General features: G+C 51.3%; 1 protein-coding gene across 1 annotated transcript in view; it reads left to right on the forward strand.

Moving 5' to 3' along the window:
- Nucleotides 1–22,857, forward strand: part of CNNM4 (cyclin and CBS domain divalent metal cation transport mediator 4) — a 37,685-nt gene extending 14,828 nt beyond the window's left edge. Inside the window, exons 2-8 of the mRNA XM_010829600.1 lie at nt 11,754–11,897; nt 12,133–12,267; nt 13,249–13,418; nt 13,645–13,738; nt 15,254–15,316; nt 18,649–18,830; nt 19,345–22,857. Of these exons, the coding sequence (XP_010827902.1) occupies nt 11,754–11,897; nt 12,133–12,267; nt 13,249–13,418; nt 13,645–13,738; nt 15,254–15,316; nt 18,649–18,830; nt 19,345–19,542 (986 nt within the window). The 3' untranslated portion in view covers nt 19,543–22,857. The remainder of the gene's footprint in view (nt 1–11,753; nt 11,898–12,132; nt 12,268–13,248; nt 13,419–13,644; nt 13,739–15,253; nt 15,317–18,648; nt 18,831–19,344) is intronic.
- Nucleotides 22,858–24,808: the final 1,951 nt, after the last annotated feature.

The following is a 24,808-nucleotide window of genomic DNA, read 5'->3' on the forward strand; positions in this document are numbered from 1 at the left end:
AAAGGAGCGCCTCCTAGGGTGGGGGGCTCTGGGGTGGGAGGCCAGGCAGCCAGGAGCTGGGGTTCTAGGGGGAAAGGCCAGAGGGGCTGCTGAGACCAGAGGACTGGGCGGAGAGAGAATCAGTTTGCTGGAAGTGTCTGAAGTCGGGAGGCTGGCGGCTCCTTCCTCCCGTCACAGGGCGGATCAGCCGGGCGGCATCTTCTCTCCTATTGCCTCTGCTGTGTAATGCTCCTCCAGTTCTGTGTTCCTCCCCGCCTTCTGCACCATCCCCGCCTGTGTCCTCCAGGAGAGGTTTTTATATCCCTGAGGACCAAGACACCAGCTCGAGGTCTGAACTCAACACCTCAGCTGACTGAAGAAACTTCAGACAAACAAGAAATAACCCCTGTCCTTTGATCCAGGTATTCTCCTTCCAGATACCTATCTTAAGGACATGAAGATAGACCCAAATATGTTTATTACAGGGATTTTCATAATGCAAGAAACGGGGAAGGGCACACTTTAGGAACCCAGTGGGGCTTGGGATTATGTGTATGTGTGTACAATGAAATATTATGAGGCCATTCAGTCTCTACAGATATTTCTATGACATGGGCAAATACAGAGAATGTGAAATATTTAAAAAGCAGGGTACAAAACTGTTTACCCAATGATCCGGTGCGTGGAGAAAATATATTGGGTTGGCCAGAAAGTTCAAGTGTTTGAATACATGGAAAAACATGAATGAACTTTCTGGCCCCTGATGTACGGTTCCATTTTATTTATGTATATTTTAAAAGGCCAAAGAAAACATGCAGTTACCAGTACTTACCTCTGATGAAAGGTAAGATTAAAAGTTACATTAATTTCCTTTTTCTATTGTTGTTACTGGTATCAAAAAAATCATGTAAAAATTAGTTAAATGTGAGAAAAAATTACTAGAAAATTGGGAAAGTTAGAGCACTGACTGTTGAGGATCTTAAGGAATTACACGTTAGGGTGTGATGATACTGTTGTGGTTTTGCCTTTTTTTAAGGGTCCTTAACTTTTTGAGATGCTTAGTGAAGTGCTTTGGGCTTCCTTCCCTGGTGGCTCAGTTGGTAAAGAATCCGTCTGCAATATAGGAGCCCTGGCTTTGATTGCTGGGTCAGGAAGATCCCCTGGAGAAGGAAATGGCACCCACTCCAGTATTCTTGCCTGGAGAATCCCATGGACAGAGAAGCCTGGCGGGCTACAGCCCATGAGGTCACATGAGTTGAACATGGCTGAGCGACTAAACCATGGCCACTGAAGTGCTTGGGTAAAAGTAGCAGATGTTTACAGATAAGATCTGGGATTTCCTTCATAATAAACCAGTGGAGTGGGTGGGAGGAGAGAGGAAACAAGATTGGCCAGAGGAGTCGTTAATTGTTTCAGGTACGTGAGGGGTGTAATTATATTATTTCCTCTACTTTTGTATATGCTTTTATTTTCCATCATAAAAGGTTGGAAATTAGAGACTACTGGTTAACTGAAAAATCAAAGGCATGAAGACCTGTCCCCAGCGTGAGAGACCAGGCTTAGGGTCCCCCAGCATCTGCTTGTCAACAGCTTCACCCCTGGGGCACTTGGGTTAAAGAAGGCTCTTTGGGGAAGTCCCATTTCTGAGTCCCACCTTGCTCACTCCCTCACAGTGTGATCCCGGCAGGGACCTCTCTGAGCAGGGGTTCCCTCCTGTGAAGAGTGGGGTCTATCATAGGTGCTCCTCAGGGCTGGAGAAGAGGAGAAGGGCACAGTTCCCTGCCCCCGCCCCCAAACTCACTTGCCCTGACTGCTCGGTGCTGGGGTAGGGGGGAGTGGGCCCTGGGAGGGACACCCAAGTGTCCACTAAAATGAAGGGACAATGAAAGTGTGGCTGCCTTTACAGGGAGGCTCTAAACAGCTCTTTAAACTTTTTGGATTATGGACCTTATTAGGAAAAAAAAAAATGTGTGTTTTTTTTAAATTGTTTTGGCCACGCCGCACGGCATGTGGGATCTTAGTTCCCTGACCAGGGATTGAACTCTTGCCACTTGAGTAAGAAGCTCAGAGTCTTAACCACTGGACTGCCAGAGAAGTCCTTCTTCTAAATTTTAAAAATTTCTATTTCCATTCAAACACTGTATACATGTATGTTTTACTAATACAAATATTATAAAACAAAGGAAAAAATTTTTGAAGTAAAAACAGAATAACTGTTCTTTTAAAATGTTTTGCTAATAGTTATCACTTCCTATCATCTCTACCACATACTTTATATATTTTCTCAAAGCACAAAATACCCTTGTGCTGGGGTCCTTCAATACTGACAGTGGCTGTATGTCTATGTTTCACATAGTTTTCTTTGTTTTGAATTATTTTGGCCAGTCACTCAGCCCTGACTCCATCCTTACTGATTTCCCCCCAATGCTGGTTGGGGCGGCTGGTGGCAAGGGGGCCTTTGTAGGGGCCTCTGTCTTCACCCCGGGATTTCCTTGTTAAGCAGCTCTCTATCTTGTGAGCTTTGCTCCGGTTATGTTTTTCACATCATGTGTAAATCCCTGTCTGCACTTGCTCTCGATTTGCTAAAATATGAGTGAGTGAGTGAGTGAGTGTGTTTGTGTGTGCAGGATCCCCGGAGCCCCTTGGTCAACCGTGATGGCTGGTGACTTGCTGGCTTGCAGACCTAGTCTGGGTCCACCCATGGTCAGTCTGTGTATTAACAAAAGCTAAAGTTGCTTATATATCTTGGATTTTCTGTGTAGTAAGAAAAGCTAAAGTTGCTTATATATCTTGGATTAAAAATCCATGGAAACTGTCAGGGATAGGTGCCGCCTTGGGAGAGCCTGTCCTGACAAGCCATGTCTGCGTTGCTGTCTTTTTTAATCTTTCTTTATTTGGCTGCTTTGGGCGTTAGCTGTGGCACGTGGACTCTTCTCTGCGTAACGCGGGGTCTTCTGTTGTGGCTCACAGACTCTCTAGTTGTGCTCGGGCTTAGTGGCCCTGCGGGTTGTAGGGTCTTGGTTCCCGGATCAGGGATCGAACCCCAGTCCCCTGCACTGGAAGGTGGATTCTTAGCCACTGGGCCACCAGGGAGCCCCTGCGTTGTTGTCTTGCTCAGGGTGGCTGGGCTGGTTGGTTTCCTGGTCAGCCTATGAACCCCTTTTACCTGCGCTCTCCTGTCCTGTGTCTTCATTTCCATTTCTCTTTTCCATGAGGCTGTCCCCATATCACTTTTTTTTTTCTGCTTTACTCTGTTGAACCCTTTTTCTTGCCATCCATTTTCATGTCTTTCCTTTTACAAGCCCACCAAAAGGCAGTATTTTCACTGGTGATATTTACTGAGTAGCTTACTTATCGAGTACCTGCTGTATATCTAGACATGGAGGAATGAGTCAGGAACCACCAAGTAAAATTTCTATAGGTGAGAGTGTAAATGCGGACACATCCTGGAGAAGGCAGTTTGGAGGTTTCTGTCAAATTTGCCCTTTGACTTAGTGACTCCACATCTGTAAATGTTATCTCACATGTGTCAAATGAGGGATTATCCTTGCGGGGCTGTCTGCAGTAGGAGGAAACCTGGAAACAGTCATGTGTCCAGCAGCAGAAGCTCCATCCTAGCCCCTACCAGGATTTCTCCACGGGCAGCTGAGGAGCCCTGTGCTGCAGCGACGTCGCCGAGTGCAACATGCCAGGTGCAGAAAGGTGTGCCTTATATTTTTAGTTATAATAAAAATAGAAGTAGTGGACTTTATCATAGAAACTTTCAGAAAAGTGGAAAATGATTAAGAATTAAAAGTCAGAGTCACCCTCATCCTGCCACTGGAGATGTTTGTTGGATTTTCTTCCAGTGAGTCAGCAGTGAACTAGATCGCTTTTCCCCTTCAAATCGAGATAGGCTTCTTTTCTTTTCTGATTATAAATGGAAACATTAAAAAGTAATACAGATTGACTTTAAAGTCCATTTAAAATTCGACCCCATGAGCTGTGGCCTCTCTCCGTGGAATTCACCAGGCAAGAATACTGACTCGAGTGGGTTGCCATTCCTTTCTCCAGGGAATCCTCCAGACCCAGGGATCAAACTAGGATGTCCTGCATTGCAGGCAGATTCTTTACCATCTTACCCTTAAAATGCATTAAGCCAAAGTGAAAGGAACCGCCATCACTCTTACTGCCCTGTTTTGGAGCTGTCTGCTTTACACGGATGGTGAGCCACTGTCTTTTAAAATAAACCTGTATCTACATTAGCCTTTGTAGTGGCTGTCGCACTGTGTCATGAGCCACACCAGGTGGGCCCTCCTGGGCACACCTTGCTGGTGGCCTGGGCACTTCCTTTGCGTTAAGGCCCTTTTTAGGAGTGACAGAAAACTGGCCAGTCCAGGCCTTGCCTGTCTACATCCTGATGCACTGTCAGATCATGATGGAAAAGCTTCATTGTTCTTTCCAATGGCACTCTCCTTTAGTCATATTTTAATTTATTAAAATGATTCTAATGAATTAAGGACCTCCCTGGTGTTTTTTTTTAAGTAAAAAACTAAAAAGTTTTTTCATTGTTTTTTTTTTTTTAATATTTAAAAACATTTATTTATTTAATTTTATTTTTGGTTGCCCTGGGTCTCTCTTGCTGTGTGTGGGCTTTCTCTAGTTGCAGCAAGTGGGGGAATACTCTAATTGCAGTGCTGCTGCTTTTCTTTGCTGTGGCTTCTCATGTTGCAGAGCACAGGCTCTAGGCACAAGAGCTTCAGTAGTTGCAGCTTAGGGGGCCTAAAGCATGCAGGTTTCAGTACTTGTGACACAGGGGCTTAGTTGCGCTATGCCACGTGGATCTTCTGGGACCAGGGATCGAACCTGTGTCTCCTGCATTAGCAGGTGGATTCTTATCCACTGAGCCACCAGGAGAGTCCCTCTGTTCTTTTAAATTGCTCATTGATTAAACAGTTCCCTTCCAGCCCTCCCCAGTCAGGCCTTCCCTGCTGTAGATATTCTGGGATATTCTTTTCGTGTGTAACTCTCCCACCCCCTTGGAATTGATGGCACTGGGGGTTGGGAGGGCTGTGCTTTGCCGCTCTGGTTCCTCTCCTGTCCAGCCCTGCCTTCCTGCTGGGCTGGGCTGAGGCTCCTCCTGCTGGCTGAGGTCAGCACTATTAATAGTCAGCTTAATCCTGCCCTGGCCGGATGGAGGGAGGCAGAGGAGGGGGATTCCCAGGAAGTCGGGGTGCCCACTGTCTGCAAGTGCCGACCTGTGGCCCAGGGCTCTGTCTTCTGGCAGCTTGGCCAGCTCCTCTCCTGGTAGGGGTTGCTGAGAGTTCAGGGCCAGCCCTGGAACCTGGGTTGGCAGGAGATGGGACCTGCCAGGAGGCCAGAAAGAGATGCCGAGGACACCATTTTGGGTTGTGGGATGCCCGCGTCTGATCTGGGGCCCCTGGATCTTTCTGTGAGCAAAGGCAGCTAGAGCAGGTGAGCAGGGCCTCTTAGAGCCCTTGTGGACTTTGAAATCCAGCACCTAGTAACGTGTGTTTTTCTTACGGTCTTTTGAGAGACTATAAAGGTTTTTTATGGGGGAGAAGAGCACACAGGCGCTTGCTAAAAGGGAGTTGTGGCGGGTTGAGGAATGGGCTTTCCGGTGCCCCTGGAGACCTCCCTGTGTGTTTCTAGCAAAGACTTTGGAGTGTCTGCTGTGTGCCGGCATTGGGTGAGGGGTGGTGGGAGGATGCCTGGAGAGGAGTGAGTTACCGAGCTGAGCTGAGCCGCATCCTGACCTGGCTGGATGCCAGGCGGCTGATGAGACAAGCCCTGCAAGTACTGAAAGGAAGACCTGGGGCACGGTGGGGGCAGTGAGCGCTCACAGGGCACCCAGGGCTGAGCCTGGGCAGGGGGAAGGGTGGAGAGGTGGGGAGGGTTGTTGAGGAACTCAGGCAGGTTCTGGGTCCTCCCTCTGCTCACCTCCTCTTCCCCGTGGGAGAGGGAAGTGAGAGGCCCAGGCTTGCTTGGGCCACTTGGCAGTCTGTACCTGCCAATCGCACCAGGGTTTCTCGAGGTCTCACGTGCAGGCTTCTGACCTGGGCCAAGGCTGACCAGGGCAGAGCGGGCAAGCTTGCAGCCAGATATGGCCCAGAGGTGACCTGGGGACAGCAGCTTCAAGGTGCCTCTGGCCCCACAGGACTTTCCCCGTCCTCGTCCTCGCAGTGCTTGAGTGTAGAAGGCATGGGAAGCCCTAAGCCCCAAGAAGCAACATGAGAACGTTTGTAAGAGTTTCTTTCTTATGCGTTTCTTTCTGATTGTACTATTGACTATGGAAATGTTAGAATTTCTATTTAGGAAAGTGTAAAAAAGAAAACAGAAGCCATACTGAGTCCTCCTAGACTGGTTAAACTGTTTGAATTGAAATTGTCTTTTTTCTTTTTTTCTGTTGGAAATACTCAAACATCAGTAATTTCATATGGCTCAGCCAAATATAATCTTTTTGCTACATTTTTTTTTTTAATTAAGACTGCTTTGGAAAATGTGGGATGATCAGTTTTTGGAGTAGACACATTATGTCAGTTTACATGTCTCATTTCTCATTCCTACCATCCCCCAAAACCCAGTTATCCAGTTGAATGGACACTCATAATCAAATGAGGTGGCTCATTAAAATAAAATTCTACATTAGATTTAATAAATATCATACAATGAGAGTCACAAGTCTGAGTCCTGAGTTGATCCTCTTATTCTAAATGGTAAATCAGCTAACAGTAATTTCTAAATTATAGAAGCTTCTTTTTTTTTTTTAATATATTTTCTGTTTATTTCATCTGGTTGCCTGGGTCTCACTTATAGCATATGGGATCTGGTTCCTGGATCAGGGATCGAATCTGGGCCCCCTCCATTGGAAGCACAGAGTCCTAGCCTACTGGGCCCCCTGGGAGATCCCAAAAGCTTCTTGATGACTAAAACTCAGAAGGGTTCTTTGCCCAGTCTCTGTCCTTCTCCCTCTCCACCATTGGTTCCTAAGGCACAACCACGTGAACTGTGTCATCCATTCCACGGGTGTTCGTTGCACACCTGTTACGTGCCGCTCGCTGTTCTGAGTTTGGGGAACACAGACGAAAGCCTCGGGCTATGATGGAGCTCTCAATCTAGTGGGAGAAGATGGGCCATAAAACGATAATCAATGAACAAGCACTTTCTATTGTTTATTGTAGGTGATAAAGACCCGGGTTGTGGGGCTGGAGGAAGGGTTGCAGTACTCAGTGAGGCCCTCTGGGTAGGCCTCACCGAAAGGTGATGTTTGAACATTGAACGCAGGCCTGAAGCAGGGCTGAGCCGGCAGGTGTTGGGGGTGGAGCAGGTCAGGAGGAGGGAGCGGCCTCAGGTGTTTGAGGAAGAGCCAGGGGGCTGAGAGTCACCTGTGCTGGAGAGGAGCACAGCGTGAAGGGCTTTGGGGCCCAGGCCTCTGTGAGGTGTGTGGCGTCTCTGTGGGGTGAGAGAGCCACTGGAGGGTTTGGGGTGCAGCAGGGCTCCCCCTTGCTGCTGTGTGGAGAGTAGACTCAGGTCCAAGATGAAGACTTAGGATCTCGCTCTTTGGGTGAGAGGAGATGCCCGGGGCTCAGCATACTCAAGACGGTAAAGAATTCGCCTGCCATGCGGGAGACCTGGGTTCCTTATCTGGTTGAGAAAACCCCTTGGAGGAGGGCATGGCTACCCGCTCCAGTGTTGTTGGGCTTCCCTGGTGGCTCAGACAGTGAAGAATCCGCCTGCCATGCAGGAGACCCAGGTTCCATCGCTGGGTGGGAAAGATCCCCTGGAGGAGGGCATGGCAACCCACTCCAGTATTCTTGCCTGGAGAATCTCATGGACGGAGGAGCCTGGTGGGCTGCAGTCCATGGGGTCACAGAGAGTAGGACATAACTCAGCGACTAAACAACAACAGCAGCATGTGGCAGTAGCAGTGGAGGCTCCCAGAAGCAGTTGGATTCTGGGTGTCCGTTGCAGGCAGAGCTGATGGGATCTGCTGAACTGGCTGGATGTAGAAGGGTAGTGAAGTAGTGGAAGCAGTTTATTCCCCCAGGCCCCCATCCGCTTCCACAGGTCTGGGGCAGGAGGTTGACTGAGTCAAGGTCAAGATATTGGGTTGGCCAAAAAGTTGATTCAGGTTTTTTTCCATAACATCTTACAGGAAAACCCCAATATTAGACATCCATGTGGAGCTAGCTGTCAGCCAGCAGCTGGATGTGAGTCTAGAGGGCGCAGGAGAGGGCTGCAAACAGTTGTTGGAGATGCCTTGATGTATAGTTTGTATTTAAAGTTGTGAGGCAAGGGCCAGGGGCAAGGACTGAGCCCCGGGACTCTTCTCAGGAAGGAGAAGCAGCCCTGGGGTCAGAGGAGCACCAGGAGAGCTGTGCCTGGAAGCCGAGGGGAGGGAGGGTTTCCAGGAGGAGGGAGAGAGTTGCTCAGAAACTGTAGCCTGGGCAGGTCTCCTGGGAATGAGACGCCACCATTGGAGGTCATTGGTGACCTGGGCAAGGGAGGTTTTCTGGCCAGGGGAGAAGGTTCTGCTAAGACCGAAGAATGGCCTCTCTGGAGACAGATAAGTTAGGAAAAAGGCAAAACCCAGCCCAGGGTCCATACTCGGGTCAGCAGAGGGTGACCTCTGTGTCGGGGCCCCACCTGGCCAGCCACAGTTGGCGCCAGGGCTCCAGGCTCTTAGCCTACAGGGCAGGGCTGGCCGAGGGCGGTGCCCCAGGTCCGCTCACCTACAGGGTACCTCAGTCCAGTTCAGCCTCTCAGTCGTGTCCGACTCTTTGCGACCCCATGAATCGCAGCACGCCAGGCCTCCCTGTCCATCAACAACTCCCGGAGTTCACTCAAACTCATGTCCACCGAATCAGTGATGCCATCCAGCCATCTCATCTTCTGTCATCCCCTTCTCCTCTGCCTCCAATCCCTCCCAGCATCAGAGTCTTTTCGAATGAGTCAGCTCTTCCCATCAGGTGGCCAAAAGATTGGAGCTTCAGCATCAGCTTCAGGACTGGTTTCCTTTAGGATAGACTGATGAGATCTCCTTGCTGTCTAAGGGACTGTCAAAAGTCTTCTCCAACACCACAGTTCAAAAGCATCAATTCTTCAGTGCTCAGTCTTCTTTATGGTCCAATTCTCACATCCGTACATAACTACTGGAAAAAGCATAGCTTTGACTGTATGGACCTTTGTCGGCAAAGTGATGTCTCTGGTTTTTAATATGCTGTCTAGGTTTGTCATAGCTTTTCTTCCAGGGAGCAAGAGTCTTTTAATTTCATGGCTGCAGTCATCAGTCGGAGGGGAAGACTTTTCCTCAGATTACTGGAACTGTCCTTTCTCTCCAGGGGCTCCGACTTCTAGGCTGTGAGCAGGGACCCCTCTAACTGAGCCATATCCGACACCCACCTGCTCCCGGGGCTTAGTCTGCGGTAGGGGTTAGGCATGGAGGGTCCTTGTCTACCCTCTCTCACCACTTTCCCTTTTTTCCCTTTAATTTGTTTCTCCCCTTTATTTTTTTCTCAGTTAAAAAAAAAAAAACGCTGTAGAAGTGAAACATGCCCAGCAAGTAGAACAATATAGAAGGGTACTGAGGCCCTCCCTCAAACTCCAAATACCCGCAGAGGTGACCATCGTTAGCGCCCCCGACAGTGACAGGGCAGCTTAGCACCCCCATCCCCCGGGTCTGCAGACGGCGCCATGCATCCTGTCCCCTTGCAGTCTCACCAGGGCTTCCTTCCATGCTTGGTCCATCCCGCTCTGCCACATTCTCCCCAGAGCGGCAGTAGCCCCTGCTCCGTTGCCTTTTTTTAAAAAATTAATTAATTTTTAAATTTTAATTGGAGGCTAATGACTTTACAGTATTGTGGTGGTTTTTGCCATACATTCGCATGAATCAGCCATTGGTGTACATGTGTTCCCCATCCTGACCCTCCCTCCCACCTCCCTCCCCATCCATTGCCCTTGAGGTTTGAGATTGTTGAATGTTCTGATGAACCCTTTTGCTTTTTCTGCATTTTGAAATTTACACCCATAGAAAAAGTTCCTACCCCTGAAATTTCCAGATCCAAGGTTAGGGACCCTGAATTTTGAGACATACTGCCAGTTTGGCCTGCTGAAATGAGTGACCGACCTGCCCAACAGACAGAGTGCCTGTGAGGACCTGTGTGTCTCCCCAACACTGGGTACTGCCAGGCTTAATTAGGGCGTGTCGGTCAGAAAGTGCTAAGAGCTGCCTTGCTTTAATCCTGGCTCCCCTCCCCACCCCATGACATAGTTTAACTGGCTGCCCCAGGCCCCTGGGGACATTGCTTCTGTCTCCAGAGGGCATCCGGCAGGTCAAGAGGCTGGGGGCTTGACCCTAGGCTCAGGTCCCTGACTGGCCGCCGCCTACAGAGGACCTTGGCCAAGCTCTTGCTGGCTCATCTCTCAAGATCCTCGGGAAATTTTGATCGAGTCTAGCCATGGTTCTGCCTGGCAAGGTGCTGAGAATTATTTGACCATGTGCATGCGTGCTAAGCTGCTTCAGTTGTGTCCCACCCTTTGTGACTCTATAAACTGTAGCCTGCCAGGCTCCTCTGTCCATGGGATATCCTAGGCAAGAATACTGGAGTGGGTTGCCATTCCAGGGGATTCCAGGGGATCTTCCTGACCCAGGGATTGAAACTGCATCTCTATGTCTGTTGCATTGGCAGGTGGGTTCTTTACTACTAGTGCCTCCTGGGAAGCCCTTGTTTGACCACAAGTGGAAATCAGTGTACCACAGTGACTGGCACATTGTGGAAAAGTTTCATAGAAGGGGCAATACTTCCCCCATCACATGTGGTATACTCTGTGATTTTTGGCTTTATTTTATAAAATGCCAGTCACAGAAAGTGGCATTTCTCTGTTCCCCCTCCAAGGCCCGTGGGAGTTGTGAAGATGCATCCTGGGGCTGGGCTTCCCAGGGACCCTGGAGACCTGGAGAACCTCCTCCAGGGACATGGTGCAGAGTCACGGCTACGATAGGGTCATGAAGGGGAAGCTGAGCGGCAGGCCTGACCTGACCTTCAGTGCCCTCCGGCTCTTTTCCCCTTAGGCCCTTCCAGACCCGTGTCCCTGTGTGGGGGGCACACAGTCCCTTTCAACCCAGAGTGCGGGCTAGGCCCTGCCATTGTCACTTGCTGGGGCTCAGGACCTGCGAGACGTGTGGGCCCCAGAAGGCCTGGGGAGCCTTGCCCCTCCACTCGGCTTTGTGGGGGGTCCTTCCACCCCACCCTCTGCCTCCTAACTTTCTCTTGTTTTGGGTTCAAGGGTGGCCCTCCTCTAATTATAGTACCCGCCTGGCCTAATTATAGCCTGGGCTAATTTGTTAATGGCTTTGGGAACTGAGAGCCTTGCCTTGGGCAGGATCATGGCTCCTGGGTACACGAAGAGGCGTTTTGCTAAGGGGCACTGGCTGAAGGAATGTAGGTGGCCCTGGAGGCCCCCCGGGGAGCCCTGTGTCCCCCGGCGCACACAGGGCTCTGACAGATGCTGTCTGTGTCTGCAGGTTGTCAGGGTGGGGCTCTCCCCTTCCAGGAGCCCCTGATACACCACACCAAGCAGGGACTTGCCGTCTTCATTCTATTTAAACACATGGTCCTAAATTAAAAGATATTTTTGGTTTCCCTTTCTTTAAAAGCAATATCTGTTTCCAGCAACAGCTTCAGGACTCGTGACCCCAAATGTGTTAATATTTTGCTCGAGGAGTCTCAGGAATAGTCTCTCTGCTCCTCCAACTCATTACATTTTCTCCTCAGGGAAGTCCCACCTGGCCATCGTGCAGAAGGTGAACAACGAGGGGGAAGGTGACCCCTTCTACGAGGTGCTGGGCCTGGTCACCCTGGAGGACGTCATCGAGGAGATCATCAAGTCCGAGATCCTGGACGAGTCTGATATGTACAGTGAGTTCCCTGCCCCACCTGGCTCGCTTAGATGGACCCCTGCTGTCCTGGGGTGGGAAGGCCAAGCGTGAGGCAGGGCCATGCTTCCTCCCGGCCTTCGTGTCTCGGTCCAGATGCTGTTGCTGCTGCTTCTGGTGGAAAGAGGCCCCACTCAGCTGGGAGCCGGCAGATGGGCTCTAGTCTGTTCCCGAGTCCTTGCAGGACGCTGGCCTCAGTTTCAGATTCTCTCTTGCAGCTGACAACCGAAGCCGGAAACGGGTCTCTGAGAAGAACAAGCGCGACTTCTCAGCCTTCAAAGATGCTGACAATGAACTCAAGGTGAAAATTTCACCTCAGCTACTTCTGGCTGCTCATCGCTTCCTGTCCACAGGTAAGAGCAAGAGGGGGGCCCTTCGGGTAGGGGCAGAACATAGCCATGGAGGGAGACATCCTGGCTTCTCCTCCCCAGAGGGCTGCGGCAGATGAAGGGCCCGGGCAAGCTTGCCTGCCTCTGGAAGGGGGCGGGGTGTTGTCCCTGCATCCGCCCCCACCCCTGACAATCCTTGCAGTTTATTTTCCCTGTTAATGAGTTGCTGCTGCAAACTTCCAGGAAGCGTCCGGGTTTGTTTTGGAAGTTTTGTGCTGGGAGGATGGGAGGTGGGCACCAGGTTCCCCATTGAGGAGGGAGAAGGCCCTTCCACATGCCGCCTCCTGGTGGGTGTACCTGCAGCCCTGCCCGCTCATCCTCTCCAAGCCCCTGGATCCTGCTCTGTTCTCATCTCTCCACCTCCCCTCCGCCTGCATCTGCTGGGTCCCACGGGACCTGACCTCCCAGTCAGTCATTTTTCTCTCTTCTCACCCCTGATTCATAGCTCTCTTGGAGACCTCGGTGATTAAATGGGAGCATGCCTGCCTGCCCTGTCCTCTCCCCTCACTCTTGACTTCCTTCCCGCCCTCACTTGCTGAAGCTGTGATCCTGTGATTTCTCTGCCAGGATACGGATGCTGTGGACTCTGACAATAGCACTAGTCACGTGTCCCAGGCACTTCCCACACGGCAGGCGCGTGGCTCAGTGTCTTACGTCTGTTATCCCATTTCAGCAAGCAGTGACCCCATGACGTTTTAGATCCCCATTTTACAGATGAAGAACCTCAGACTCAGGTGAAGGAACGCGTCCGAGGTCGTGTTCTATTAGTGCAGGAGCCATGGTTACAGCAGGCAGACAGCTTCATGTCTACTGAGGCCGGAGCCGAGGCTGCACCCCTGCCCGCCCCAGGGAGGCAGGGCCAGGCGACGAGGAGCTGTCCAGTGCAGGTGTGACCGAGCCCCAGGTGCCGCCTGGCCTGTGAAACTCTCCTCTCTCCTCCCTCAGAGGTCCCCCAGTTCAGCCCCTCTCTGGTATCAGAAAAGATCCTGCTGCGGCTGCTCAAGTACCCAGACGTCATCCAGGAGCTCAAGTTTGACGAGCACAACAAGTACTACATCCGTCATTACCTGTACACTCGCAACAAGCCGGCCGACTACTTCATCCTCATCTTGCAGGTGGGTCTGCCCCCCCGTGCCCGTGCTGCCCCCTCGCCTGCCCTCTGCCCACCCCCCACTGCCCATCCTCCTCCCGAGGCCCCCCTTGGCCTCCTCGCGGTCTCCCGGTCTCAGCGCCTCCGCAGGGTCTGCGCCCACTCACGCCTCGCTCCTCCCTTGCGCCTCAGGCTTTTCTCCCTGGTGGTGTTCTCCTCTCAGTCTGTGACCATGACCCTTGCTCTTTCAGGGGAAGGTGGAGGTAGAGGCCGGGAAGGAGAACATGAAGTTTGAGACGGGTGCCTTCTCCTACTATGGGACCATGGCCCTGTCCTCGGCCCCTGGTGAGTTGTTGGGCCACCCCCAGCACGCCTGGAGGGGTCGGGATATGGGCGGGCTGCTCCCCCGGAACCTGGGGCCGTCTACAGGCTCATAGCCCAGGTGCCTTCAGGGAGGGGAGGCCAGTGAGGGCCCGGGCTTTGAGGAGGTAGGCTGGAGAAATGATTTGCCCATGGGGACGGGGTCTGAGGGTGGAGGGAGGAGATGGGAAGGGGATTCTGAGCAGAGCCTGGAGGGGAGTTGAGAGTGCGTTCTGAGATGGTGAGACCAGCCTGGAGGAGACAAGGGAGCTGGTGGGTGTGTGTCAGGGAGGCGCAGGAAGTCGATGGCGTTCGCTCATGATACGAAGCAGAAGGCCGTTAGTGGCCTGTGAGCAGGGGGACCTACACCAGCAGAATGGGCGAGCTGGGCAGGCAGGCCACCGTGGCCATGACGGTGGAGAAGAGTTGAGAGAGAGGCAGGTGGAAGGAGGCTGTGTGGCCTCACTAGTGAAGACTGGGCCAGGGGAGTCGGATGGGGTGAGGAATCCGAGGCGCCTTTGGTCGGGGGCCAGGCCAGGGCCTGTTGGCCATGCAGTAAAGGGGCTGAGCCACCGCCTCTTGGTTAAGAGTCAGTTCTAATGGAGTAAAGGAGCTCGGGGACAGAGAAAGGACTGGGCAGCCTCTGAGAAGACCTCTCTTGCCACCCCAGTGCCCTTTGCTTCCCCAGTGTTAGGTGGCTCAGGCTCCTGTTACCAGAGGGGCCTTGTGGCTGGAGTGGGCGCCCTGCAGACAAGGCCCACGTGTCACCCAACTTGGCATCTCGCTAGTGGTGTGATGCCTCCAAGCCTTGAGAGCAGCCGCGGGTTCTGCAGGCTGGAGAGGGGAAGTCTGCTTTGGTGCTGAGCGGTGCGTGGTAGTGGGAGGGGCGCCTCAACGCTATGCCTGCTGCTCTCCTTTGACAAAGACAACCCCCGTGTGGGCGGCCGGGCACACATGTGTTCTGACACAGTTCGGCTCATCTACCAGCATGAGCAGGCACCTGTAGGGAGGGGGATGGGAAACAAGGCTCCAGAGCCGGGTTTGGGAACAGGTGCCCCTGCCCAGGTGCCCCAGGCCTGGGGAGGACGTCTCTGCCCCTCCCAGGAGGACCTCTTACCATCTAGCTTGGGGAAGACTTCTAAAGCAGGGCACACCATCACAGGACATTCCTCTAAGCTCTCTTTCTCTGCAGCGATGCCTCAGAGCCGGGTTGGGGGCCTGGGCCCTGTCTTGACCTGGAGGCCCCTGCTTTCCACTTGCAGTGGCCGGAAGGGAGGGGAGATGACTTCTGGGGGCTCTGTGTTCACTGTGAGAACTCTGGGCTCACTCCGCCAGCCTCCACCTTTCTCTGATCAGGGCTCATTAGTGGGCTCTGAGCACCCTCCCCATCAGAGCCAGTGTCCCCTCTCTGCTTAAGGCAGCCTGGCCCCAGCAGGTCTGCTTCTCCTGTGGCTCTGTGTCCACCCCACCTATCACTGACCTTCTCCTCTTTTGCTCCAGTACCTTCCACCCTGGTTGGGTGTCCGCCTGGCAAGCGGAACTCCCTGCTCTCCTGGCTCTCAGGTAACAAGGCATGGCTAGAAAATTTGCACTGCCTCCTGTCGCCTGAGCCTGCATCCTGCTGCTGCATTAACCTCTCTCAGCAGGCAGTGGGGCCACCTCTGCCCCTCCTCCCAGCACCCCACCTGTTCACATGTGTGGGCCAGCCTGACAAGCGTTGGTTCTGCTTGACCTGGGGTTCTGTGTTACTGTGTCCCTTGGCCCAGGTCCTGGAAGCATTTCCCCGAAGGCCCTTCAGTCTTTGAGAAGACTCGTGCACACCTACATACACACGCAGGTGACAGGCTGGGAGTGAAAGGCTGTTCCTGGCCAGGCCAGGTGAGCCCTGCTGCTCAGGGCCACACAGACTTCAGCAGGATGACTTGTCACCTCTCAGTATTCTTGCCTGGAGAGTCCCAAGGACCGAGGAGCCTGGTGGGCTACAGTCCATAGGGTTGCAAAGAGTCAGACACGACTGAAGCGACTGAGCACACACACATGCAACTTTCTCTAAAAAAAACTTCCCACCTTTCCTCACAAGCTTTGCTTTTTTATTCTGTGGCTGAAATGGTGTCCACCAGCCATGGGGAGGCAGCCTCTGGGAGTTAGAAGTGCGGCCACTCAAACTGCCCTAGTTGAGTGGCGTCTCCGCCAAGACTGGCTGAATGGTTCTGGTAGCTGACTGACCGTCTCTGAGTATTGATTTCCTCCTGTGAAACGGGAACAAGACATATGCCCACTTCTTAAGAATTGTTGGCCACAGTAGGCAAGAGAATTGATATAAAATGTTTAGCTAGAGCTCAATTACTACTTGTACTTTCTCTATTATAGTCAAACCAGGAAGTATTCGGGAAAAGGCCAAAGGCCTGTGCTGTTTCTGGCCTTCCACAGGTCACACTCCTGAGCGCTGAACCAGGGTCGGCGGGAACCGTGTTGGCCCCAGCATCATTCAGTTCATGGGATCCCCGTATCCCACGTACACTGGGGCAGCAGAGGTCCTGATGGCAGACCCGTGGCCTGGGCTGCTGAGCCCGGGGGTGAGGAGCATGGCGAGTGTCTCTGAGCTCCAGTTTCAGTGCATAGCTTAAAGCAGCTCCTGGGACCCTGGCCGTCCTAGAAACCTATCGCTTCAGGCTCCTGTTTCCCATTGATGTTCATACAGTTGGGCTACTTTCCTTCCTAAATATACGAAAGCACACTTAAAAAAAACAAACGAATTCTCTTAAAAAAGTAGAAGGATGACTTAGCAGTCACTGGTCCCATTCAGACGCAGCCAACTTTTGGCTGTGACGAGTGGCCTTTGAGCAGGAGGCTGCCTGATGAGAACAGAGTGGACCGTGTTGGCCTTCACTGGCCAGCCCCTCAGCCTCCCTCTCCTCTCCTGCACTTGCTCCTGTCTCATAGATGGCGGGGTTGACACACACATGGCTTGAATCCTAATGTCTTTATCTAATATGGGAACCGAGACACTTTTCCATAAGCTTTCTAGTTAGAGCTATGCAGGGTCTCACTAAGCAGAGATGCCTTCGTTTGTTACTTCCCCTTATGCATGTTCATGGGGGTCTGTATTCTAAATAATGGCATGATATGACCTCTTTATGGAAAAACTTCTTCTGTATTTAAGATATGTCCTTAGAATATTTTTTAAAGAAATGGAATTACCAAGTCAAAATTACTGTGGTTTTGTTTTTTGTTACATTTTTGGGTTTGTTTTAATAGTAACATAGCTTATTTAGAAAATTAGAAAAGTAGGAAAAATCCTAAGAAAATTAAGTATCATAATTTCATTATTCAGAAACAAACCTTCATATTTTTTAAATTTCTAGGACCTCTATTTTAACACACCATGTGACTAATGTATGTTGGTTTAAATTCACTTCCTGTCTCTGGAGTGCTAATAAGCATTAATTAAAAGCATTCTGTCATCCCAATAATTAATGTTAAACAGTAAGAAATATTGAACTCCCAGGTGTTACTTAGGTTTGAATGAGTGATAGATGCACGTGGTTCTCCAGTGTTTATATACCAGGGGTCCCCAGCCTCCGGGATCTAATGCCTGATAATCTGAGGTGGAGCCGATGTAGTAATAATAGAAATAAAGTGCACAAGAAATGTCATGTGCTCGAATTGCCCCAAAACCATCCCCCCTCACCCCAGTCCACGGAAAACTTGTTTTGCATGGAACTGGCCCCTGGTGCCAAAAAGGCTGGGGACTGCTGCTGTATGCTACCCGTCATAGAATAACCAGACTGTGTGTTCCTAGTTTTATGAATGCATTCAGATGTGGAGTATTACTGAATTCAGTCTCATTTGGTTCAGTCAGTCACCCAGACTCAGTGGTTGCTTTTTTCACTGGGCTGTTTGTTAGAATAGTTAACTGAGTCATTAGTAAGGTAGTAGTTAACTCAGCAGATCAGCTTAGTGCACTACCTGTTTGTTTAAAACAAGCCAGCATGCCTTCACAATTAACTTCTGGATTTCATTGTTCTCTGAATGTTCCCCCAAAATATGAGCTAATGAGGTACAATAATGTGTGTGCCCTTCCTTTTGCAAAATAAGGAGCTGGTTCCTTCCTCATTGGAAGTTGAGTCATTCCCCTTTCCTGGTTACTATCAGCTGAGTGAAGCCTGTTCTGCCCCTAGTGATGAGAAGAGGCACTGCTATAGCTACCCCAGGGCTCTGCCTCCTGGGACGGAGACTGGGACCAGTGTCCAGACACCCCAGCGTGGGAAGCTGGAGCTCTGGGGCCTCCAGGTTCCTGTGAGAAGAGTCTGCTGCCTCCATCCCCCTGCCAGACTGGCTGGGCTCAGCAGACACAGGCAGGACTGTTCCACACACGTCTCATGGAACACACTTTTGAGCTCTTACAAGCATTTTGAGATATGAACAGGGTGTCACGTTGGGGGTGTCTGTATGTATGGTGAAAGAGTGCAAACTGTAGGTTCTTCATCTTCATATAGTTTAAAAGTGTGCAGTTTACATCCCTTGACAGAAGTGGTCATTGAGATGTTATCTGGCACACTCGGGCCATCTTTGTGCTGCCCCTGCCTCGTTAGCTGTCCGGGAAATGAGAGCTTCTGTAGACATAGACTTTCTGCGTCTCAGGTTTTTGTTTTCTGTTTTGTTCTCTGTTCGGGTAGACTTTTGGATACTTACTGCACAACACTTCTAAACAAACTAACTCGTTTGCTCTGATGAAGTCAGACCTTGCAGTAAGGGCTTTGTTTGCACCCAAGAACTCCTTCCCGTTTCCAGTGAGGGCTCCACTGCCCTGGTGTCTGAGGGACGCAGTTGGACAGGAGGCTGTGCGGGGCGCCAGGCTGGCCGCTGGCCTCACAGTCTCTGTCCCGCCACAGACCGCTCCCCATCGCACCCCACGGCCCTCAGCCGCTCGGCCTCCCTCAGCTACCCAGACCGCTCAGAGACGGCGAGCACCGTGCCCTTGGCAGGCAGCAGCAACCAGTTTGGCAGCTCGATCCTGGGCCAGTACATCTCTGACTTCAGCGTGCGGGCACTCATGGACCTCCAGTACATTAAGGTGAGCACTCCCCATAGCCCTCTGCCTGAGGCAGCCCCTCTTCTGCCTCCAGGCCACTGGCAGCTTCTTTGATCCACCGCACCCAGCATGGATAGCTTCCCAGGTGTGGCTAGTGGTAAAGAACCCCATGCCAGTGCCCGAAACACAAGAGACCTGGGTTCCATCCCTGGGTTGGGAAGATCCCCTGGAGGAGGGCGTGGCAACCCACTCCAGTATTCTTGCCTGGAGAATCCCATGGACAGAGGAGCCTGGCCGGCTACAGTCCATGGGGTCGCAAACAGTCGGACACGACTGAAGCGACTTAGCACACAGCACACGCACCCAGCATGGCGGGCCCGGACCTGGGATGTGTGTCCTTCCTACTCTAGTTTCTCACTCTGTGGTCGGGAGGGGGCTTCTGATACCCTCTGCCCTGGGTCATGCCCTCTTTCCTGGACTCAGCTTCCATCCCGGCCACGTTTCCCTGGCCCCCCAACCCTGCTCTCAGTGACCACCCCTGCCCACCCCCCTGCAGATCACCCGGCAACAGTACCAGAACGGGCTACTGGCCTCACGCATGGAGAACTGCCCCCAGTTCCCCCTGGACGGGTGTGCCATCTGCACCGAGAACTCAGCTGACAAGGCCGAGGCGCCACCGGTGGATGAGACCACGAACCTGCTGAATGAGCGCAACTCCTTGCTGCACAGAACGTCTCACGAGAGCGCCATCTGACAGGAGGGCCCGGGGTCCCCCGCCAGCCCCGCGGGGGCCTCCCCAGTGGGCCCACAAGAAGACAGGGAGCCTGTTAGGCAGGAAGGGGTACAGTTACCCTGTCTGACTGAGCAGCCAGAGGGTCCCCTGCCTGAGGGGGATCTGGTCTCTGACAGGGACCTCTGAACAGCTTGGAGGTGGCAGCTGCACAGCCCTGGACTGCAGGGCAGTATACCGACGACCAGGAGCGCTTCTAAATTCAGCTCATTGCACCTCTTTTTAAATATCATAGGGGGAAGGGAAGACAGGGTTAAGGAACTTTATTTAAAAGCAATTTTTTTTCCCACAAAAACTTTAAAAGGGGTAGGGTTTCTCACCCCGGGAAGCAATAGCCATAATGTGCTCCCAGTTGTGACCTCCTGGCTGCATCCCTGACTCAGGGAGCCACTTCTCCCTGCTCCTCTTCCACGCCCTCCAGAGATGGCACCGCCGTGGCCTCCTGGAGGAAGATTTCTTCTTGGGAGAGAAGACAGTTCTTCCCAGGAAGCAAAGAACCAAATAGCGCTGAGAACAACTGCCTGGACGCATGCTGAGGCTCACCTGTTGTCACCGAGGCCAAGGGATTTTCTGGGAACCGTGGTCAGGGAGGTGATACTCCAACTGTGGAGAGGAGCACGCCTCCTCCTGTTAATCGCTGGACCCAGGAACCTCCTAGAACTCTGCTGATGGGGTCTCCTGGTGAGTTGGGCTGGGCCGAGGACTCTCAGCCCTGTCCCTGTGATCTGCCTCACATCCACCCCTTTGGACAGCTCTCCCCTTGTCGTGGGGCTGACTCCAAGTGTTAGGGCAGGGTCTCACACCTTTAAGACTGCTAATCAGACTGCTCCCCAGGCCCTGCCCTCAGTTTCACCAAAGGTTTTCCCCAGGTGGGGAGAGTGTCTGTGTTAGAGGGGCTTACCTGTGATGCTCTTTTCGGGGCCAGGAGGGAACTTGGTCATGAGCATCTACATTGTTAGCAATCAGTTTATCCCCCTCCCACCCCATAGCCAAAGTCAAGTCTCGTTACTGACCTACAAAGCCCTTCTTTTCAGACTCCCTGCTTCTAATTCCAAACCCCAGTGTCTCTTGGGGATTGAGGTCAGGAGGATGTGTAGGAAGCCAACCCAAGTGGGTTCTTCATGGCCTTTCCTCTGTGGCTGAGGCTCACCTGACCTTGTTCATGCACTTACAGAACCCAGGAAAGGAGGTTTCCACCTAGAAGGCACCCAGCCAGCAGCCCTGTCCTACACACGTGTGAGATCCTAGTGTGAGCTGTCATCCCAGTCTTTGCTGAAGCCTGTGGTACTGCACCCTGAGTGCCCCAGCCCCATCTGCAGTCCTGCACCATCTCCCTGAGCAGTAGGCTTCCCACTGACGGGGAGGCTGTGGGACCAAAGTCCACTTTGACCCTTTGGTTGGGTGGAACACTTGCTGGGGGGCCTGGAACAGACGAGGGAGCCTCGACAGGCCTTCCCACATATTATTTATTCACTTCTTTCCTCAACCCGTGAGACCTGGAACCCCAAGTGCGCTGTTGGCAATGACCAGAAAATGCCTCGCACCAAGTATACTGGTCAGCTTAACAGACCTTCCCAGTGACAGAAGTGATTCCTACAAGTCTGGAGAGAAGGTGGTGACACCTATGGGTTCTCAGCCATAAGGAAGACACCAGACCTTCGTGCCCTGTTCAGGGAAACCCCTTAGTTTTCTCCAGGAGCAGCTTGCTCTTCGCGTCCACATGGGGGCTTGCAGTGCGGTTTTCCTGGGGCCTGAGTGCTGCCTGAGCCCACCCACTGCCCGAACCTAGTGTTTGTGTGTGAAGTCCATGGAGCAGGTACACACACTTCCACGGCTACCTCTGTGCACACACAGATGCTCTCAAGAGACGGTCCTTCCTCCCCACCTCTCCCTGTCCCCATTTATAATCACTTTCAGCAGAGGGTCATGGTTATTTCCAAATATTACTGGTCCGATGACTTCCTCTTCCCAGTGCAATTTCTCATTTCCTATTCCAGCCTCTGGTTCCTGGGCTGAGCTGTACCCTGGACCTGGCCCAGCCTTGCGTGTCTTCCCATGGAAGGGGGACCTCCGCAAACAGCAGGCCTCCATGTGGGTAGGCGAATCACAGCCACCGTAGCAAATAACTCGTATTTATTTTGCATAAGATTTTAATTTGTATATTTTTGTGATTTATTTTGGCATTGTTATGAGTTTTGACTCTCGGGGAGTTTTGTTGTTATGACTCTTGTGTCTTTTGTCACAAAACAATGATAATATTTGCTAAACGATATATGGAATTTATTTTTGATTGGTAATAAAAAAATGAAATATGGATAAATCTTGGTGAGCCTGCAGTTGGCCTGTCTGAGCTCCGGACTTGTCGCAGAGCTCGAAGTGGCTGTGTTTAGCTATGACAGGGCAAGAGTTAAGCATCCTGGGATTGTTTAGCACTAAAATTAATGAAACGGACATGTAACATACAAAACATAATCAAGGCTGTTGTCACAGGAGCTAGAGAGTGCCAGCTGCTGCTAGACCGGTACGGCAAGTGTGCTCAACTGCCACCGTTACGAATCCAGTAAAATGGAAACCAGAGGACCAAGGACAGCTGGAATGGACAAACTGCCCCTCCTCTCTCTTCTAGGGGCTAAAGGAGAAAGGTGCTTCATTTAAACTATGATCGCATCGTCTAAGAACAGCAGTTGCCTCTCGGTCCAGACTTGGAGGCTGGTTGTGGTCTCCAAGTTGGAGTGCCCACCCCCGGAGAGCCCACCTAGAAGGGACCTCCCTGCATCCACTCCGGAGGCTTCAATCGGGAAGACGCCCACAGTGCCCCCCAGGTGCCTAGCCGGTGGGTAACCGAGTGCACCCAGGCCAGGGGCTCAAGGAACCCTGCTTTAGAGGGGAACTGGGGGGAACGTTAGGCATTGGGTAGGCAGAAAGGAAAGAGAACATTTCAGATAAAAGGAATAACAAAGGCAGAGTCCTGTGTATAAGTGGGCAAGAATAAATTTCTTTCATCCATCTGCCCCACACACATTTCAGCCTCTGCTACATGCCACATGCCACCAACCCTTCAGGCTATCTTCTCCACCTGGAACATTCTCCCAGATCTGTGTGAGGCTCACCCCTTGCTTCATCTAAGCTTCTGTTCAAATGCTACCTCCTTGAAGAAGCCTTCCCCCATCAGACCACTCAAAAGAGTTTGGCCCCCATCCCTCTGTCCGTGTCCTCATCTTGCCTTGTTTTTTTCTCTGTAGAACTTAACTGCCAGGTATTAAAATAAGGATTTGTGTATTTTTTGTTGTCCTCACACTAGAGCTTAAGCTCCAACAGGTCAGGGTATTTGTTATTTCAACTGGCAGTCCCAGTGCACTGCAGGCACCGGATACAGGAAATACTTGTTGAATGAATGAATGAATGGGCCTTACCAGAAGGTAAGCACCGGATTTTATTGGAGGGGAGCATGCTACTCCTATAACCTTGACTGAACCTAGTAGAGATGGTCGAGGAAAACTGGCTGGAGGAAGTGACGAATATAGACTTGAGAGAGGAGGAGGAGTCAGGGGTCACACACGATAGTTTTGGGTTTAAAACTCAAGAATGAATATTTCGATAAAACATGGAAATGTCTTGAGCTGAATGGCCAGAAAGGAAAATCACCCATGGGGGACCTGAAAGTCTGGTGACAAGTGTCCCCACCGATGCTGTGATAATGGACCAAAGAATGGTGCAGAGCCAAGGAAGACAGAAGCTGGTAAAGTGGTGTGGGACCTGTGCTGTTCATAGAAAGTCATTCATGGGCAACTTTGTTTGCCCTGTGCTGGATCCTTTGGGTCTCATGGTTTAAATCATCATTTGTGTTTTCCAAGTGTGATCTGATTGTTCTATCCAAAGGTTTCCCTGCCAAAATAAGTTACAAAGTTGTTTTCCAAGGGAGTCTGAGACCAGAGGAAAAGTAACTTGTCAGAAGTCAGAGCCCTGTGTAGATGTACTGGGCGTTTTTCCCACCTTGCCTCTGGAACTGTTCTTTGCTGGTTAACTTTTCAGGCATGTGGCTCATTTCAAGCTGTTGTCCATTCTATCTGTGTCAGCATTTTTATCTGGACTTAGAGACAGAAGTGTGAACCAAAGGGACTGAATCTATTATTATTTTTTCAAAAGAGGCATGCCAGTCCGGTGGAAAGGGTCAAAGGTCATAATTGCTTCTGCTGGCAGCTTATTCTGGAATTTTTCAGACAATACTTATGTTGGTCACTCACCACAGGTTTACTCATTTTTGTACATTACCTTCCACACAAGTATATTTCACTTAATTGTGACCGCAGTGCCTAAGCTTTTTAATAGTATTTTCATGACAACATATGTGTTTCTATACAGTCCTTGCAAAGACCATTTTAAATGACACGCATATGGATGGTCTTATCAGTCTACTTATGTTAGGAAAGTTGAAAATACATAAAAATGTAGAAAATACAAAAAAAATCATTTTGTCGGGACATTCATAGAGAAGTCTTGTTAGCTTGTCTATTTCCTTCCAACCAGGCAAAGTTCACATATAACAGGTTGAGGAACATTCCATAATGTCAAGCACCATACAGTCTTCTAAAACAACAATCCGGGGAGGATCCTCTTGAATAGTTCCTGTTGGTCGTTAGGAATTATTTTCCCAAGGATGCTCTGCTAGAAGTGAAGTGACCAGATACAGTAATTCCTGACAGAGATGCCAACTCCTAGTGTGGCTGGGATGGCGACAGGGTATTAGGCTGATCGCTTTAGAACCCATCATCCGTGCCCGAGTAGTGTTCACTTTTCTCTGGTAAAGTGTATTAATAACGAAGTAGCTGCGAGGATCCAATGAGGCAGTGATTTCGTGTGTTTAGGTACTTCGTTCTCTCTGGCAGGGGTGCAAGTTCATCTAAGGAGGGACTGAGTGTGTGTCACGTCCCAGACCCATAGCAGAGTCGCGCGCGATCAAGGAATACTTTCAATAAGCTTTAGCTTCCGACGCCCGGTCGTCGGTTCTTTTAGCCCTCTTCGAGATTTGGGTCGTTGGTGTCTGGGAAAACGGACCATCTCCCTTCGTTAAATTCTCTATCTGCAATTTCAGGAGCGCCACTCCTCTCGGCGGCCCAATTCCCGAGCCAGGGACTTCCCAGAGTACGGGCCTGGCCTCCCGGCGCTGGGGACGGCCGAAGGGAACTAGATCCCCGCGGAGAGCGGGCCAGCTCGCCGCCCAGCGTCCTCC

Source organism: Bison bison, unplaced genomic scaffold, assembly GCF_000754665.1.
Source record: "Bison bison bison isolate TAMUID 2011002044 unplaced genomic scaffold, Bison_UMD1.0 scf7180017864508, whole genome shotgun sequence".
Taxonomy (NCBI): domain Eukaryota; kingdom Metazoa; phylum Chordata; class Mammalia; order Artiodactyla; family Bovidae; genus Bison; species Bison bison.